The sequence below is a fragment of the Chroicocephalus ridibundus genome, chromosome Z (assembly GCF_963924245.1).
Source record: "Chroicocephalus ridibundus chromosome Z, bChrRid1.1, whole genome shotgun sequence".
In the NCBI taxonomy this organism is placed as follows: domain Eukaryota; kingdom Metazoa; phylum Chordata; class Aves; order Charadriiformes; family Laridae; genus Chroicocephalus; species Chroicocephalus ridibundus.
The window spans coordinates 74,022,078-74,041,659 of NC_086316.1; the positions used below are offsets into that span (position 1 = coordinate 74,022,078).

Sequence of the window (19,582 nt, forward strand, 5' to 3'; positions counted from 1 at the left end):
TTTATCTATGGGATGTCTCTGTGTTTCTCATCATTACCTATTATTACTTATTTAGAAAACAGAAGATTTTCTCTCTGGTATTACGACATCATCATTTTCAGTCAAGATTTGTACCAAAGATTCTTAAAGGTGGAAATCAGCACTAAGAGTCACAAGGTTATAGTTTTGCTGATACAGTCCAGTTTGTGTTCTGCTTAAACTGCCTTCCCAGAAGTACAAATAAAAGATTAGCAAAAATACCCTTGCTGTGAATAGCCTGACGCTGTGATGTTCCTTATCTGTGGGTAATGCCAAGAACCATTCATAGCCCTTTAAACCTGCTCCTGCAGGAGCCCTTTCTGCAGCTGACAACTAAATTGAGATTAAGGAAAGTGCTTTCTAATGCGTTGCTTGAGCTATCTGATCCAAAAGAGCTCTGCTCAACACCCTTTCAGTTTGATGAGAGGATGCTTATACCTGATTTAGCCCAGATATTCAGCAGAACTGACTTTCATGGCTGATGCTGTATTCTGGGATGCGGAATACAACCGGTGTGTACTCCTCAATGCTAAGGATTTCTACGGCTCATGCCCAGCCTGTATGGATTACTGCTAATTTGTTGTGTGTCTTTCTCCCTCAGGGGTGCGGCGTCAGATTGCCCACTGCATGCGGAAGGGAAGTGGGGCGATCAAAAACTCCTTCTGTGACCCCGCAACACAGCCAAACGGGCGACAAAAGAAATGCTACGAAAAGGACTGTCCGCCCAGGTAACGGATACTGGGGGGGCTCTGGTAATGCTAAATAGCAGCCTTATTTATTATAGGAAAATGTTGGTTCTAATACCAGATTAGCAGCATCCACGGCCTGTGGCGGTGAGAGCTCCCAAGCGTTTCAGAGCAAGGTGGCAGGAACCCAGTAACGGACAGATTAGGAGTGAGCTGCCCTAAGAAGTTTCCAACGCAAGGTACTCAGCAGTCTATGCTGGGAATGGCAGAGGCTGCTCTCTCATCTGTGTAGGCACTCTTTTTGTTCAGTTTAGGTGCAGGTGTGCTTGAAAACTGCATAAATTCTTATTTATTTTAAAAACTTTATTCTTGTCTTAGCTCGAGTGATAATGTATTACTGTGTGTTCCAAAAACTAACTTGCGGAGGGGGGTTTTTAAGCCTTTTGATGCTGTTTTTCAGTACTTTTTGGTACTCCTTTGTCCTTTTTGTGAGGGAGGATGAGTGGAAAGGCCCACTTCTATAACTCTAATTGTTATACCTTACTTATAACACTTATTTAGCATCTTTTTATCATGTCCCTTCTTATTTTTTCCTTTCAGGAAAATGCAGCTTTCTTCATTCTGTGATCACATTGGAATAATTTTTTCCATTCCCGTAACATTATTTTAATTCGTCTTCATCTCTATTTTTTCTGTTCTACCATTTTAGTGAAAAGGGTTAGGAAGACTAACCACAGGGAACATTTTGCGTGACAGCAGAACTGCGGACTTGTAAAATAGGCACAGATTGGCTGGAAGGGATCAATATTGGGTTTGCTTTCATGCTTTAGGTACTAGAACATCTTGCTTTTTTCTTTCATTGTCTTCGGAAATTGTTTATTATGCTGTTTGCAATGATATACCAGTCTTTTCCTAGCAATTCTAGTTAAATCATAATCAAATCAAAGTCATTACAATGATTCCCTTAAAGTGTATCGCGTTACATTTGCCAGCAGTGAATTTCATGAAGCCTTAATGTAAAAAACTCTGCATGGCTGTTGTTTTTATTAGTTGTTTGCAAGTATCTTCACAACAGTATATGATGCCTCCTCTGGGAGTTACATCTTTGCACTTGCAGCCCATAAATGACGTTAAAAGCATAAACTACCAGCATTTCATAATTCTTTGTAGATTACTAGGAAATCAATTGACAGTATATCAGGATTATTAACTAGCTGACTAGTTAAGAGCTGAGGCTACCCACATACGTGGGGGCAGAATTTGTCCCTTGTTGGGCAGATTGTAGAATTATGTGACATGTGAACCAAGCTCTTCCGTGGGCCAGGAGGAAAAGCTCTCCTATGCTGCCAGCCTGAGTGGTGCTGCAAGCTCCGTCTGTGCTGCAGAGGAAAGCACTAGTTATCCTTCTGAGGACAGCAAAATACTGACAAAATGCAGTGTAGGAAAGGAAACCCATACGTATATAGTTCTAGAGTCACGTTGTGTATTTGTTTTTCTCTTAGCAACACAAAAGTGACTGTAGTAGTTTGACTAAGGGCCTGTCTAAGTCCCTGTTCTGGCTCCCAGCAGGGCCTGCATGCCTAAGGAAGGGTAAAGGCAAGGCAAGCATACATTATATCTCTTTCTAATGCTCTTGCAGTTTCCAGCTGGTTTTAATTCAAAGCATTTCCAGAGGCTTTTGTGACTTGTCTATAGTCAGTAACCTCACTTCCAAGTACTTTTCCAGCCTTCCTCTGCAACTTTGTGAAACTTCCGTCATGTACAACTTCCTCTGCAAGAAGTTCCAAAGCTTTAATGCCTACGGTATGAAACACCACCTCATTTTAATTATTTTGACTGTGTCTCTCACTAGCTTCTGCTGGTGGCCCTGAGTTCTGTTGGAAGCGATGGCAGTGAAGAATGAATTCCTACCCACCCTTCCCAACCCCTTCACATTGTAGATCTGGTCTATGTTCCAGGCCGCTGTCCGAGCATGGGATTTAGTTGGTATTTACTTTCTGTGACATATGCGTCACCTCTAATTCAGACAGATAGTTACACATCTCCATCTGAAATGCAAGACAGTACTTAGCGCAGTTTGGTTAGTTGTTGGTTCTAAAGAAAATCTGAATGTTGGAGGAAGGTGTGACTGTCCCATACAGCGTGATGCAGCATAACTGAGAGTTCACGTGAAGCTGCGGAAGAACAAGTGTTCTGTAGAGAGGTGGCTAAATTCTGTGCTAGGGTTGAGGATGGTGTTATCAAACACAACACTGCAGAGGACCTTTGGCTAGTGCTGTAGCCCCAGGACTGAAACTGTTTGATGATCTTAACGCTTCCCAACAGCAAACCAGTTTCTTCATGGGAACATCCTATCTAAAACAAGAAGGATGTTACCTTGCATAACCCTCCCTCCTATGATCTGCTAAATCCCACTGATGGAAAACATGCTACCATGAAACTAGCTACTAGACCACTAAATCAGAATTAGATAATTTATCAAACAATAGCTATTCTTTGAATAACATTACTGTAATATTTGTGACTCTCATAAACCAGATCTTATCTCATTAATAATTTCAGGAAGTTAATTATAAACTGTTTAAATGACAGGCTTCTGAGAAGTCCAAGTCATAACATTCTTGTTTGTTACCTGATTTGGTCTGCATTTATTTTTTCCACACTTTCTGCTAGAAGAATCTGGAGCAAAACAAAATATTTAAAATGTTGCAATACATGTATGCCACATGTTGACCCAGTGTCGCAGATGGAGTGATGCACTTCACTCATAGAGAGAAGCAGTTTTATTGCTATAAAACAGCAATTTAACAAAGCTTGATAGTAAATGTGTGACAGTGTTTTAACAAGATTCGATGGCAAGGCACACTTGGTTATTTACTACATAGGGGACGGGGTCAGACAGAGCTGTCAGGGAAACCCTCCTGTTAAGTCAAGGTTCAGAAAAAAACCCCTTGCTTTCTAAACTTCTTCTTAGGGAGGTGTCTAGGTGCGGCTGTACCCAGTCCTAGCCCCAGACTAGGTCAACGGTTTATGTCTAAAGGATTATATATGCACAATCAGTCCTTTATATCACTTAGCTAAGGTTTCAAAGTTTAGCATGCTATAAACCACTTAGAAAGGATCTGTTGCGGCCAAGAATCTCTTAATTTTGAGAAGTAACTTTGAGAGGCGTCCCTACTCAAGGGGAGACCCTGGCGTGCAGCCCTCTGCCGCGCAGGAGAGCTCAGAGGGCTCTTGGGCTGTTCCCTATTTATGGGAGAAAGAGGATTGACTTGTAGTCGTATTTGCATATCAGCCACAGTACCAGTATTGCAGTTAGGTGGGCGCATTTCTCAAGTTAGCCTTCGGCTGTTGTTTTGTCTGTCTCCCTGAAACCGCATTGGGCTGGATGCAGCCATCCCGACCAGACACAGCCATTATGACCACCACGGGTGGTTATCGCCTGGGCAGGGTTACAGGAGATAAAGGTCAGTTTGGTGGTGGAGCACAGGGTCACACTCAGAACAAAATAAAGATGGCTGAACAGTTGAGAGTTGTGTCTTATAACCACTTATATAAAGGTTGAGTGATACTGCTTAGCAGGAGTGCAACAAGACAGTGGCATAAATGCATGCTTTTTTCCACATTATGCTATGGAATATGGTTTCCATTTGTATGGTTTTTTTGGTAGGCAGGTGTTTATCTCCATAGGTGTTAATGATAAAAAACAACAGATACTACTTGACGAAAAAGAGTGAGATTTTAACTACCTGCAGTGCTGTGAATAAAAGTTTTGCTCTCCCCTGTAAAGCAAATTGCCTGGAGCCTTTTTAACCTGACTACCCACTTGAACAGAGTAACCATAAATAGATTATTTTATGAGTACCTGGTACCTCCTGCTTTTTATCTGCTGTTACTGTATTGTCCTGCTTTCAGACTACTTAGTAGACTCCGACAGCATAATAAGAATAGGAGACCTTGTTTCTATTGTAATATATGGAGTGAAAATCAGTGCCCTGTTGGTATCTGCTGTGCCTGATGCTATACAAATACATAGTGAGCAACGACAGTCTTTCTTTAGGTGTTCCAACAATGTGGTGGGAAGGAGGGAACATTGAGCCCCATTGGCATGAATATAGCAAACTTTGGTTCCAAAATCCCATGCTACTACTGTTTCAGCAAGGGTCCACACCTCATTCAGTACACGTCATGTAGGAATAGATGAGGATTGCATAATGGACAAGGCTGTTTGGCCCTGCCTTAATTGTTACAGACCTTGTAAACTCAGCGTGGGAGGAAAAGAGATGGGTCTCATTGAAGGCAGCTGAATGCGACCTGCGAGAATCAGATTTTCTCCCGACCTCTGTCCCAGGCTGGACTGCAGAAGAGCTGAGCGCTCACAGCTGCAGATGAAAGCTAACTGAGGTTATGCCTTCACCGTTCAGACTGCCTCAGGAAAATTAGCGCTCACACAAACTAATTACCCAAGTCGTGCATTTTCTTTCTTTGTTTATTTGTTTGTTTGTTACCACAATTTTTCCATGCTGTGCCTGGCTGTGGAGATAAGACATTCCCATCACTTTGCAGGGACTAGGTGCTGCGTTAGTATTTAAGAACCACTCAGCTGCTGTAGTGGTAAATGCCAACGGAAACCAGGGGTAGGAACAAGTACTGAACAGTGGCTGCCATCAAGCTTCAGTTTCCACCAGCTCATCCCAGTCTGTCACCACAATCAGCATAGCTGCCCACTAGCTTTCTTTCCCATATCCTTTTCTTTGCCAAGCATCTCTGTGTGTGTGTGATCTAAAGAAAGCCTTGTTTATAATCTGCCCAAACCTAAGCCTGTCTGGCAGTGCCCTCCACTCCAGCTGACACTTGGGAGGTCCAACAGCTTGGTTGTTTCAGCTTAGAAGTTGCATGCTTGGACTTCGTATTGCTACGTCAATTCTGGATGTGCAATCAGCAGTCACCTCCAGTTTTGGTTATGACTCTGCAGCATGACGAGACAGCAGAAGCTCCGAGATAGTGTTTGGCAAAGCAGTCACTTGGGTGCTGCTCCCTTCTGTGTGGTCCAGGACCTGCTTTGGGGCATCCTGTACCAGTACAGGCAAATGGTAGATGTTCTGCCATCCTTGCTTTGCCTTTCTTCTCCTTTGGCTGGGATGCCGCAGTTCAAAAGTCCTCAGTGTCAAACATGAAGAGACAAGAGTGCAGGTGCTTCCATGTTAAGTTTCTCATGCTTGAGTGTTTAAGGCATGTGCGTGTACCCTAGAATGGAAATAGGAAAATGCACTGTCATAAACTCCAGTTACTGATAAGAATAAATTTTCAGTCAGAGCAAGTTTTTTGAAGTGTATGTGGTAAACAAGGCGCCAGGCAATTAACTGTTTGGCTCAGTGGTGCCATCTGTTACCTGCACGGAATGAGGAAGGACTCCCATAGAAAAATCTTGATTCTGGGATTTCCTAACTACTTTGGAGCACCTTACTTTCTTCCATAATTTTTGAAAGATGTTTTGCATGCAATAGTTAATCATGCCCCATTACTGGTGATCAAGATAGGTTCTGTAATATATATATATTACAATATATATATATACACCAATATGTATATCTCTGATAATATATTGGTAGGAGTTCGGTATTTAAACCTTCAAACTGTCAAACCCTCACTCAGAGCCATTTGAAAGCAGTGAGGGAGGGGTTGTCAGGTTAGCATGTCTGTAGCTTGAAATATGTGATCAGGTTCCATTAAAATTAATAGGGCAATTCACCTACTTCAAGTTGCGTTTGTGCCAAAGCGTCAGCAATTCACAAGATACTGGAGATTATAAAATTGGAAAGAAGATGCCAAAGATGTAAACAACCCTGAAATGGCTTGGTTCAGGTTGTGGTAATATGTTTTTCTATCTTTTTATTGCTGTATTCTGCTGAGGTGTGCTCGCTTTTTGTCTTTAACCACTTCTTAGTTTTCCTTTGTTGTTTACAGAAGCCAGGAAGAGTAAGAAGCTACCCAAAGGCAGGCGGGGGAAGGAGAAAAACAATTTGTTCTTTTATTACAGCAATGTCCAGAGGCCTCACACAGGGTTGTGGTGGCAACAGGCTGCATTCTAGAGCATATAGCAAAACAGTCTGTGCCCCAGAGGGCTTCTAGGGTAATTTAAAAGGAAATACAGTATGTAAAGAGAAGGAACGTAGGTGTAGGCTCCCCAGAGAAGACCAGGTGGTTGCAGAAATGAGCTGTGTGCATAGCTTGATTGCTCTGAGTCTTTATTATTATTTTTTAAATTATTAGGAATAGATATCAGTGCCTTCCAGATCAGTGACAGCTCATTTGCAACTGAAGAATGAATTAATCAGGAAACAGAGAAGGAACATAGAAAATACAGAGGTAAGGGGAGGTGAATTGTCAGTAAACTGAAGAAGCCAGAAGTGCAGTAAGATGGGAAACAAAGCAAGGAGCAAAACCTGTTATAAAACTGGACACTGAACTTTGATGTATGTATCAGAATGAGATTATTTTGCTTCAAGTTTACTGAACTTAAAAGCTAAAAAATACAATAGAATGGTGTTGGTTGTAAGCCAAAACCAATTTTTTCCACCTTTTTGTCTGGAAAGGTGGAAATAAATAAATCCCTGTTTTGTTTTCCTTCTCTTCTCCAGGCAGAACAACCCCAACTCCGTCAGCCTGTTCTCATAGCAGAGGTGCTCCAGCCCTCTGATCATTTTTGTGGTCCTCCTCTGGACTGGCCCCAACAGGTCCACGTCTTTCCTGTGCTGAGGGCCCCAGAGCTGTATGCAGTACCCCAGGTGGGGTCTCACCAGAGCGGAGCAGAGGGGCAGAATCACCTCCCTCGACCTGCTGGCCACGCTGCTTTTGATGCAGCCCAGGATGCAGTTGGCTTTCTGGCTTGCGAGTGCACATTGTCAGTTCATGTCCAGCTTTTCATCCATCAGTTCCCCCAAGTCCTTCTTTGCAGGGCTGCTCTCAATCCCTTCATTCCCCAGCCTGTGTTAATCCTGGGGGTTGCCTCAACCCAGTTGCAGGACCCTACACTTGGCCTGGTTGAACCTTATGGGGTTCACGTGGGCCCACTGCTCAAGCCTGTCCTAGTCCCTCTGGATGGCATTCCACCCCTCAGGTGTGTCAGTCACACCCCTCAGCTTTGTGCCATCCACAAACTTGCTGAGGGTGCACTCGATCCCACTGTCTGTGTCCTTGGTGAACATATGATGAGCAGTACTGGTCCCAGTATAGACCCCTGAGTGACACCACTCATCACCGATCTCCATCTGGACATTGAGCCATTGACCACTACCATCCAACCGATTCCTCATCCACTGAATAGTACACCCATCAAATCCCTATCTTGCCAATTTTGAGAGAAGGATGTTGTGGGGAACTGCGTCAAAGGCCTTACAGAAGTCCAGACAGACAACATCCGTAGCTCTTCCCTTGTCCACTGATGTAGTCACTCCATCATGGAAGACCACTATGTTGGTCAGGCAGGACTTGCCCGTGGTGAAGTCATGCTGGCTGTTTCAAATCAATTCCCTGTCCTCCGTGTCCCTTAGCATAGCTTCTAGGAGGATCTATTCCATGATCTTCCCAGGCACAGAGGTGAGGCTGACAGGTCAGTAGTTCCCAGGGTCCTTCTTTCTACCCCTTTTAAAAATGGGTGCAATGTTTCCCTTTTTCCAGTCACCGAGGACTTCACCAGACTGCCCTGACTTTTCAAATGTCATGGAGAATGGCTTCCAACTACATCAGCCACTTCCCTCGGGACTGTGGGTTGCATCTTGTCAGGTCCCATGGGCTCATATGTTCAAGTTCCTCAGGTGGTCACAAACCTGATCTTCTCTCACAGTGGGAAGGACTTTTCTCCCCTAGTCCCTGTCTTGTGGTCCATCCACTCGAGAGGTGTGGGGAGAGAAGTTGCCAGTGAAGACTGAGGCAAAAAAGTTGTTGAGTACCTCAGCCTTCCCTTGTCTGTTGTTACCAGTTTGCCAGTCATGTTCATCAGGGCTGGCAGGTACACTTTCTTTGATATTCCTTTTCTGGCTGACATACCTGTAGAAGCCCTTCTTATTTTGATTTGCATCCCTTGCCAAGTTCATCTCCAGCTGCACCTTGGCCTTCCTGACCCCATCCCTACACAACCGGGCAGTGTCCCTATATTCTTCCCAGGATACCTGTCCCTACTTCCACTGCCTGTGCATTTCCTTCTTGCCCTTTAGGCCGACCAGCAGGTCTCAACTAATCCATGCTGGTCTCTTGCTTTCCTTTCCTGATTTCCTACACCTGGGAATCGAGAGTTCTTCACTCTATGGAAAGTGTCCTTAAAAATCTGCCAGCTCCGTTCTGCTCCCATGTCGCTGAGGGCAGTTTGCCAGGATGTCCAGTTGACTAGCTCCTTGAAGAGCTGGAAATTTGCTTTCTTAAAATTCCGGGTCATGACTTTTCGCCTGACCCATATCCCTCAGGACTACAAACTCCACCAGTGCATGATCAGTGCAGCCCAGGCAGCCTCCAGTCTTGACGTCACGAATTAGCTCACTTGCATCGGTGACGAACAGGTCCAGTATCACATCCCCTCTGGTTAGGCTATTACCTATTAGAGTTGATGCCAACTCTTCTCAAATAGTAGAAACCCAGAAATTTTTGCCCTCCTTTCTTATCATGGAAGGCAGGCATGCAGATATTTGATCTGCTCTGGGTCAGTATGAGAAGAAATAGGTGGATGAAGCTGGGGAAAGGCTAAGGTAAGCCAAGTATAAAGGGGATGGCTGGCTCTTGTCAGTCAGGTGTTTCATACCGTACTAGAGGAAACATTTGTCTTTCATTTGGAGGAACATTGCATAGCACACTAGGGAAGACCATCTTTAATCAGGAGAGAGGCGCATAAGTGGATCATTTTTACTTAATGAAGGAACAAAGTACAGAAAAGTCCAGCCTAGTGCAGACACAGACACTAGGCCCAGAGGTACACCACAGCGGAGCACTGATCCCATGTGGGTACATGCAGCAGAGCTCTGACTAGCCTGGTTTTTGTGTGTGTGTGCCTTGCCACTTCCCCTTCTAGAGTTAACACATGGCCAGTTTGAGCACTCGTGCAGTACTGGTTTCATAGACATGTGTGAGGCGACCTTCTCCACCTCTATGCTGTCATTATACACCCTCCAGTGATTCTTACTTGTTTACTCTTTTTGTACTGAGGTCACAATAAGCAGATAAAAAATAGGATAGAGTAAATAGATTACTAAACTTGCTAGCAGTTCCTCAAATTTGTATTTGAAAGACCATCTATCTACTCAGTGGATTCTTGTGCGTTGTAGAAACATAATACTTGGTACCTACTGTTGCCTGGGAATCGGCATCTTTTAGTGACTGGCTGGTACTGGAACACGGGGCAAATGGGAAAGTTTGAGTGATCTGCACTTAATATGAAAAGCATATATCTGAACCCAGAATTTAAATTAGTAGTTCTTTTTCTTTGTCATCTCTGACCTTTTTCCTAACGTGCTTGTGATGGGTTGTTTTCTGATGTTTCTTACCCCTCTGGTTTTCAGATGGTGGGCAGGAGAATGGCAGAAGTGTTCAACCACGTGTGGCCCAACAGGCCAGAAGAAGCGAACTGTTCTTTGCATCCAGACGGTGGGATCTGATGAGCAGGCACTGGCTGTCACAGAGTGCCAGCACCTGCTTAAACCAAAGACCCATCTGTCATGCAACAGAGATGTCTTGTGCCCATCTGACTGGACAGTGAGCAACTGGACTGAGGTAAATTAATGTCAGCTGTAATATTGAGTGTTTTTTTCAAATTGACCTATTATAGTCAGCAGAGAGGACCAATGACCTGCTTATCTGCCTTTTTTTAAAATTTGTTTTTGTTAAGGTGTCTTCAGAAAACCTTTGGGCAGAAGAAAAAAAAATGCTTTGCTTGCTAAAGACCTCGGCAAGTGTTGCGTGTTGGCTGTTTCTAGAAGTTTGGCTTGCTGAGCTTTTGGGACTGTAGAACAGAACATGTTTGTGTGCTAAAAATCTGTGTAATACTCATTACTGCTATGGACCAGATGGGAGGAGGTTCTGTGTTGTGTCTTTAGGCCTACAAAGAAACATTTTTACATTCTTTACATTCATATCTCTGCATTCATAACTCTGCTGATTTTGCCACAGCATGCGAGCCTTTTATTTCTACTATTAATCTGAAGCCCTGAAAAACACTAGAATCCTTCAAGAGTTAATTAAATATTGTGTAGTTACTTCACTGGCAGCTGATGAACAGCAGAATGTGAGGTCATCAAAATGATGGCTGCAGTATATTAAATTTATTTAAATACACTGCAACATATTTTGCAATGTTTGTTAGTAGGGAGCACTCATTTGATGTGCTTTATCATAGGTTTTAATCTGTGGAAGGACCTTGTGCTTCTTAGATTTCTTTATGTTAGGTTGCTGGTATCTACAGGTATTTCACAACTTCACTTCCCATTGAAGGCAAGGAGAGTTCAGGGTCCCCAACATGTGGAAGTCTACTTCTCCATGAAAACTAAAAATGCACTGAGATACTTCTTCTGTAGTGGGGAGAAGTAGGTTTCGAGTCACGTGAAATTTTAAAATTATTTTAGTATGATTCTGTTGTGGTACGACTTGGTCATGGTTGTCCTCAAACAGGTAGTTCAGCTATCAGTGTAGCCAACAATCATGACAATGAATGCACAACAAATATTTTCCATTTCAGGTCCCAATAAAAATGTAGTATACTAAGTTTTTCAAAACTTCCAAGACCAATGAGCTTGGATGGATGCAGGAGTTGAATGCACCATTAGCAAGTTGGCTGATGACACCAAACTGGGAGATGCTGTTGACTCTCTTGAGGGACAGCAGGCCTTGCAGAGGGATTTAGACTGGAGCACTGGGCAATGATTAATGGGATGAAATTTAACAAGAACAAATGCCGGATTCTGCACCTGGGACAGAGTAACGCCGGCACAAGTACAGCTGGGAGAGGAGCGTCTGGAGAGCAGCCCTGCGGAAAGGGATCTGGGGGTGCTGGTGGGCAGAGGCTCCATGTGAGCCAGCAGTGAGCCCTGGCAGCCAAGAGGGCAAACCGCATCCCGGGGTGCATCAAGCCCGGCACAACCAGCTGGTGAAAAGAGGGGACTGTCCCACTGTATTCAGCATTGGTGCCACCTCCCCTGGAGCGCTGTGTGCAGTTCTGTTTAAGAAGGATGTGAAGGGACTTGAATGCGTCCAGAGGAGGGCAACAAAGGTGGTGAGAGGGCTGGAAGGAATGTCCTGTGAGGAGCGGCTGAGGACTTTGGCTTGTCTAGTTTGGAGGGAAGGAGGCTGAGGGGAGACCTCATTGCTCTCTACAGCTCCCTGAGGGGGGGACATGGAGAGGGAGCGCTGAGCTCTTCTCCCTGGGATCCAGTGACAGGACACATGGGAACGGTTCAAAGCTGCACCAGGGAAGGTTTAGACTGGACATTAGGCAGGATTTCTTTACCGAGAGGGTGGTCACACACTGGAACAGGCTTCCTAGAGAGCTGGTCGATGCCCCAAGGCTGTCAGTGTTTCAGAGACATTCGGACAATGTCCTTAATAACATGCTTTAACTTTTGGTCAGCCCTGAAGTGGTCAGGCAGTGGGACTAGGTGATCACTGTAGGTCCCTTCCCCTTCCCCTTCCCTTTCCCCTTCCCCTTCCCTTTCCCCTTCCTTCCCCTTCCTTGAAATTCAGGTTTGACTAAAAACAGAAATACCTCAAGAGTTTTGGTTTAGACCACAGCAAAAAATTAAGCTATTAAGGACATTTGGACAATGCCCTTAATAATATTATTTAACTTTTGGTCAGCCCTGAATTGCTCGTGTAGTTGGACAAGATGATAATTGTAGGTCCCTTCCAACTGAAAATTTTCTCCCCTCCCCTCCCCTGGTGTTGGGGAAGCAGATTCAGATAATGAAGTAGTAGAATTTTGTGACAGTATTCAGTTTATGATGCTCACAGACCTTCATCACTGAATGTTGATTGTTTTGTGAATAGCCAGCATGTTTTAACTGCCTCTGAAAAAATAGACTAGAATTACATGGCTAGCAGTACAATTGTATAGAAGTGGTATGCTGTTACAGAATACGGCCAGTGCTCGTATGTTGTTGGAATATATTTGCAAGTTACTGACAAAAATAAATTTCTACATCTGTAGAAATTCGGGAGGGAGTGTAGGACAAACTATTTCACCTGCACAAATGACAAGATTGTCAGGAGACTTGTAACTTCAGAATCTTCTTTATTGGTAAATGTATGGGAGAGATTTTACACTGGCAAAACTTCCTTTTGCTCTGAGCTTATCTGGCTGTTTGAAAATAATTCTGTATCTTATAAACTGAATATACTTAGTTAGGCAGATAATGAGGATAGAGTGTTGTAGCCATTCTGAAATGTCTTATTAGTATATTGCCATAATCTAAAGCAGAGATTTTTCAAAGCTAATTCTGGGAGACAGCCATTACCCCAAAACGTAATGAGGTTGGATGTTCCTTTTAACTCACGCAAATGCTAACCTAAATCATCCAAGTGGCAAAGTCTGACAAAATAACTGTGTTGTATTTTTGTGTGAGCAAAATAGTGTTAGTAGTTGCTGTCTTCCTCAGTAGGTAAAATTCTGTACTGAATAACTTCAGAGGTCAAATTGCAGCTAATGTAAGCTTGCGTAGCTCTGAGTGCTTTAAATATGCTATACAGCTGGAAGTGCAAGGAGGACAGACAGAATAGCTAAGGAACTTATCCACTCTGAGGTTACCCTGCTTTCTTCCCTGCTCTTGATGCAGAGCTGATGTTATTTTACAGGTGTTAACAACAGAGAGGACCCCAGTAACACAACATCACTGGTGTTTGTACTGCCCCGTGACCTAGGCTAGCTCTAAAAAGGGTTAGGTATCCCAGGAGCTTTGAAGTACTGTCAATAGGAGTGTTCATCACTTCATGTTGAGCACCTGATTTAAGCCAGCTGAATTAGGTGGTCAGGCTCCCTCATGTGCCAGGAAGACTTCCTTGAGGAGGTTGCATGTAACATCTCCATTCACACCAAGGAGGTTGCACGTAACTTCTCCATTCGCACATAACCAGTCATCCGGCCTTAGTACCTCAAACCAGAGAAGTGCGTTGAAATTTCAGAAAGTCCTCAGTGGAGCGACAGCTGCTGAAGGCATGGCCGTGCCTGTGGGGCTGAGGATGAAAAACGTCACAGAAAAACTGGTTCTCCTTAGCTTTCAGCATCCTTTATACAAAACAGCGCATCCATTTAAATAGAAGCCAGATAGGTTAATTGCTTTCAGTGGTCTGTAATTTAGGAGAGACATGCTAGCGGCCCTGGCAGCGTGTGCTGGTTGCATTAAGACTGAATGAAAAATCCATTCCATAAAGTCAACAAGGATCTGTGAGCTGCATGGATAATCACAGCGGGTCTGTGGCAGTGTGAGTAGCCAGCGCTGAGGCACTCAGCTATGGTTTTGATGGCAGGTTTTTAGCCTGTTCTTTGTAATGCTGGTGGAAAGGTATTGGCTAAACAACTTTCGTGATTCGCTGAAGAAATCAAATTCTAGCATATTCCTTTCATATTTTGTCCTTATCATGTAGTCTTTTTCCACTGCTCTTTCCCCAAAGTTACATTTACTGTTCTAAAAATTTGGAAAGAGCTCCATGATAGCGGAACATCACTAGAATGAAGGGCTTGTTCCTCAGAAAAAGCTTTATTATTGATTATTTATAGCAATGCTTCTTTATTATAAACAGATGCCATTTGATATTTATTTTTATTGGTATGTGCAGCAGAATAAAGAGGGGAGATGCATTCATTCTCTTCCGTTTGCAGTGCACAGTTACTTGTGGTGGTGGAATAAGGACTCGTAATGTCACTTGTGCCAAAAATAATGATGAGCCATGTGATACTTCCAAGAGACCAAACTCTAAGGCCCTGTGTGGTCTCCAGCAATGTCCTTCTACTGGAAGATTTCTGATACCCCCACTGGCACCCAGAAGAGGAAAGATCATAATCAGAAAAACAACTACTAATCCTGAACGGAGTCCTCCTCACAGAACACCTGTGCCAAGCCCAAGGCCCCATACAACAACAAAAATACCCAAGCCTGAAAATGTAACTCCCTGTTTGCCTACATCCTCTGGTTTGGGTAATGTCTCAGAAAAAGAAGGAACAGCCAACAAAACATTAGAAAATCATTCTGCTGGACCAAGTGATGTTTACAATTATCTGGTTGTTTCTACTGAAAATAGTTCACATCAAAATACTACTTCATGGCCTTTTCATAATAGCTTAAGTACTGAAATTATAAGGCATACTGAAAGTATTTCTGACAATGAGCTAGTTTCTACTGTGGAGAGTGAGGTGCAAAGAAGTGAGGACACTCCTGTCTCCTCTTTTACCAGTAGTCCAGAAATAACTTCCAACTATGATTACTTAACCGAAGAATCTGATGACATTGATGGGTCCGTTGCAGGCAGTGAGAAACCAACTGATCTCCTTTACAGCACAGAACTCAATCTTGAAATCAGAACCAGGAGCACAACCCTAGATACCAGCTCTCCTGTCCTTCAAAATGAGAGCGTGACTTCTCAGCCCCCACCAGCATCTCATCACCAAGAGCCTTCTACACTCCTCCCTGTTAGCAAAGCAGCACAAGGGCTGGTGTTTCCAACAACAGCAAACTATATCAGTCTGCAAGTCAATGTGCCTCTTGTAGAAGTAACTACCCCACAAGCATCAGTTACAGTTATGCCCACAGTGTTTGGTCACGTACCAAGAGACCAGACTGACAACAGAAGAGAAATGAAGCTACCTGACACCGTAACCTCCGGCACACAGTCGTCAGCTCTTGCTCATGCTCTCAGGAACCAAAGTGCAACGTCTGAGGGTGCTTTAATGAATGCCACAGAAAACAGCCACCTAATAACACCCAATGATTTGCCGGGTGATGCCTACTGGATAGTAGGCAACTGGAGTGAGGTAAGTTATTTTTAACTCGTAAGAATTGAAAAGTGTGAACAGCTGTCTGAAACAGCTAAGGAAATAAAGCTTCTTGTTTGTGATGGTTATCTGAAATGAGTGTCATACATTCATATGAAATACTTCTCACACAAAAAAATTTATAACCTGGAATATCAAATATTAGATTGTTTACATAGAATGTGTCTGTATCTATGGATTCTGCAAAATTATGCATAATTGGACACTGAAATGGTAAGGAACCAGCTGTATCAACTGAATGTTCATAAGTCCATGGGGCCTGATGGGATTCATCCCAGAGTAGAGAAGGAGCTACATACCATTTCTCCCTAAATTACATGTGTTTTCTAACTCAGTATGTGCCCAGGCTCATGTGGGTAGACTAGCTTTATTACTGTATAAAGCACATTAATACCATGGATACTTAAACATATTTTGAGTTGGCTATTAACGTAAGAAATTTTTGTTGTTGCATTTCTATCTCATCCCACCATCAGCGTTTGTATCCACCATTAAGCCAATGCCTCCAAACTCATTGCAGCATTCAGCGTGGTAAAAACAGTTTGAATCTACAAAGATAGGAATATTAGTCCAAAGTTAAACTGTTATATCCGGGATTCATAATTTGTCCACCGCATGTGCATGGGGAGATATTATAATGTGGATTTCTGCACCTTTGAAGTTTAGGTGATTGTGTGTTGGAACCTGGTCAGGTGAGTGGTTGTGGTCGCACGGTGTTCTTTGGATCCAGCAGCTGGTAATTACAGTGTTGTACTCTGTCTTGTTTGAATGTAGATGAACCATTATTTTATCTGCATTTGGCTGTGCCAAAATGAACTTTAGAAATCAAAAAGGTAATGAAATTCAACCAGGTGTTAACAGGTGTTAACTTTCTGACTAAATAAAAGAAGCACAGCTTACAGGGCATTTGAAAACTCTTTTGAGGTGTAAAGCATTTGGAAGATACTTGGTCTGAAAGGTGATGACTTGCCCGAGTTTCCCCTGATGCCTAGTCATTACTGAATGGTTATAATACTTAGGTAACTTCTGCTTTCTGTGCAGGAACAAAATAGATGTCAAAGTTTTCTGTGGCCCCAGAGAAGTCCTTATGATTTTTTTGTATGTTACTATTGACTTTCCTTTACCAATACGCAGCACCAGGCTTTTTGACCATTAGGTTTCTGTCCTGTTGCCTTGCTATGTCCTGAGACAGTAGTTACTGTGGGATCAGGGCTGGTGAGGGGGCAGCCACGCAGTTCTAGCAACTATAAAACAATATAGTCATCAGGGGGCCTACTCACATTTAACAAATTTCTATTTAATATCCTTCCCACTGTAAAATTTTATTTTCATGTAAACATGCTAATGGATGTTGTTTTCTTCAAGTCGTGGTACTAGGGTGAGAGACTTTGGTATCTGAACCAGCTACCTCATTTTTCTGATGGCCTTTTTTAATCAAGCTAATCAGTACAGCCAAGGGTCCAGATGTGGAAACCTCCTTGTGCGGATCTGCCTCTGTGTCTCTGTATTGATGGAGAAGGCTATCAAAGGTCTGTTTCTCTGTACCTATTTGCTCTTGGGTCTGCCTGGCATGATGCACATTTATGGAAATGCAGAAATGTAGGGATAAAAAGGACAGCAAGAGATGACTTAGTGTATCTAATGGCAGTGGAGTTAAAGCACAGCTAGACTACGAGAGAAAGTCCAGGCAAAGGTTGTGCTCCCAAGCACAGCACGTCTCCACCAGAAGTCTATAATGCAGAGATGCTGCCATCTGTCCTAGTCATTCATTACCCCCATTAGAAGTATTTTCCTTATACATAACCAACATCTTCTGCACTGAAAATGAAGATTCTATTTTTCATATACAGCCATGGAAGAGAATTGTCTTCTTAATAACTGTTTTGGTGTCTGATTTCTAAACAAAACAATCTGCCGCTTTCCAGATTTTCCTTGTTTTCTAAATATCTGGTGACTTTGTTGTTCTCCTCAGGACTTGCTTCAGTTTCATCATACATTTCTTCAGCAGTGATGTTCATTATGGCCCCAGCTGACACTTGGCGAATAAAACAGAATAATTACTATCACTTTATATATGACCCTCTTTATGAATGTTGGGATGAGATTTTTCTTGTTTTATAACCATCCCACTTTGATATATTAAATTTGTGGTCCATTGTAAACTCTGGATCCCTGAATCTGGTAATTCTAGATCAGTGGATGTTCTCAGTTTTGTCTGTCGTGTATATGTGTGTATATATATGTACGTATGTATAAGAAGTTCTCCCTAAATGTAGTATTTTGCAGATGTTTTTCAATTACGGGTTACTGTTTTCTTACAATTTTTTAACTTGGCGAGATGTTTTTGAATTCATATTGTGTCCTCCAACATTCCTGCCAACTCTTCCAACTTGGCATCATCTGCAAATGTTGTAAGTGCATGCTGGCTTTCATCATTCAAGTAGTTAAAGGAAAACACTGAGGAGAGCTTGGCTCTGAACAGAGCCCTGCAGGACCATATTTGAAATGTCTTTTCATTTTGACACTGAATCACTGAGAACCACTTTATTACAGTTTTTTGGTTAGCTGTGCACCAATCTTGTAATTATTTCACCTAGGCTGTGTTTCCATCATTTGCTAAAAGAATGCTCTATGAGATCGTGTCAAAATGTATCACATCAGCTGGCTCTCTATTTTCATTAAGACAGGGACTCCTGTCAGAGAAGAATATTAGACTGACTTGAACAATTTGTTCTAGATAGGTCCATGTGGGCTATTTTATTGCTTTATCATCTTCATTAGTATTTACCATTTTGATCTTGATTGTTTAATAATTTTCTCTTATATATTCTTGTGAAGTAAAGTTAGACAAAGCGTTCCATTAGGCCACAGATCCTCCTTTTTCTTTTCCTAAAGATAAAGGAAGATGTTCTTCTCTAATCCTCTGGGACTTTCCTAATGTATGGTGAAAAATAATTCTCAACAGTTCAAAGATTATTCAAGAACACTTGAATGAATATTTAGGTAAGGTCAATACATTCAGTTTCACAGAGCTGATCAAATCAATTTGAGGATACTTAATGCATCTAACTTTACTATTATTTAATGTTTTAGTAATCTTTTTCTATTCTTGTTCAAGCTATTGTTCCTTGTTAAAATTAACTTTATGTGAAGCCTGGCACATTTGACTTTTTATTTTTCAAGTTCAAAGAAGAAAAGGTGGTGAGAATTTGTCATTGGAGATATTCTGAATCCACCTGGACGTAGTCCTGGGCAACTGGCTGTAGGTGGCCCTGCTTGAGCAGGGGCGGTTGGACAAGGTGACATCCGGACGTCCTTTACAAATTCAACCATTCTGTGATTCTGTAAAGAAGGCAGCTGTTATCTTTCTCATGAAATAAAAGTTTCGTATTTCCCCCCCACACCTTGATTCTAACATTTCACAGAACCATTTTTTATTGTTCGCTACTTTTAATTCATTTTTAGTCTACAGTTTTCTGACTTTATTTTTGCGCATTCCATTTACCGTCTTTAGTAAAACTTTGTGCCTGTTTTTAGATGGCATCTCTCCAAGGCATTGATATATCAAGACCACTGTACCTACGTAGATAAATCTCTTGCTATGATCTCTATTTTTCTCTTTTAGTGACTGCCAATATAATGATGTTTCTTTGCTCCTTAGAGTATGTCTGTACTAGTACATAAATAGCTCCCAAAACTAGTGATAATTACTGAGACAGAATGTTGTGACATGTCCCCTAACACTATTGACACGCTACCTCCCAAGGGAGAGTGCTAATTAGGGTAAGGCAAAACAGTGCCCAGTGACACTGGTGCCTGTGTCTGTAACTTTTACCTTTCTTCCTGTCACTTTCCC

The 19,582-nt window shown here is 42.5% G+C and overlaps 1 protein-coding gene across 2 annotated transcripts in view; it reads left to right on the plus strand.

The window, feature by feature from the left end:
• ADAMTS12 (ADAM metallopeptidase with thrombospondin type 1 motif 12) overlaps positions 1 to 19,582 on the plus strand; it is a 167,817-nt gene that overhangs the window by 133,917 nt on the left and 14,318 nt on the right. For both annotated transcript variants that reach the window (XM_063320596.1, XM_063320597.1), the window contains exons 17-19: positions 620 to 746; positions 10,253 to 10,463; positions 14,557 to 15,705. In XM_063320596.1, the coding sequence (XP_063176666.1) occupies positions 620 to 746; positions 10,253 to 10,463; positions 14,557 to 15,705 (1,487 nt within the window). The remainder of the gene's footprint in view (positions 1 to 619; positions 747 to 10,252; positions 10,464 to 14,556; positions 15,706 to 19,582) is intronic.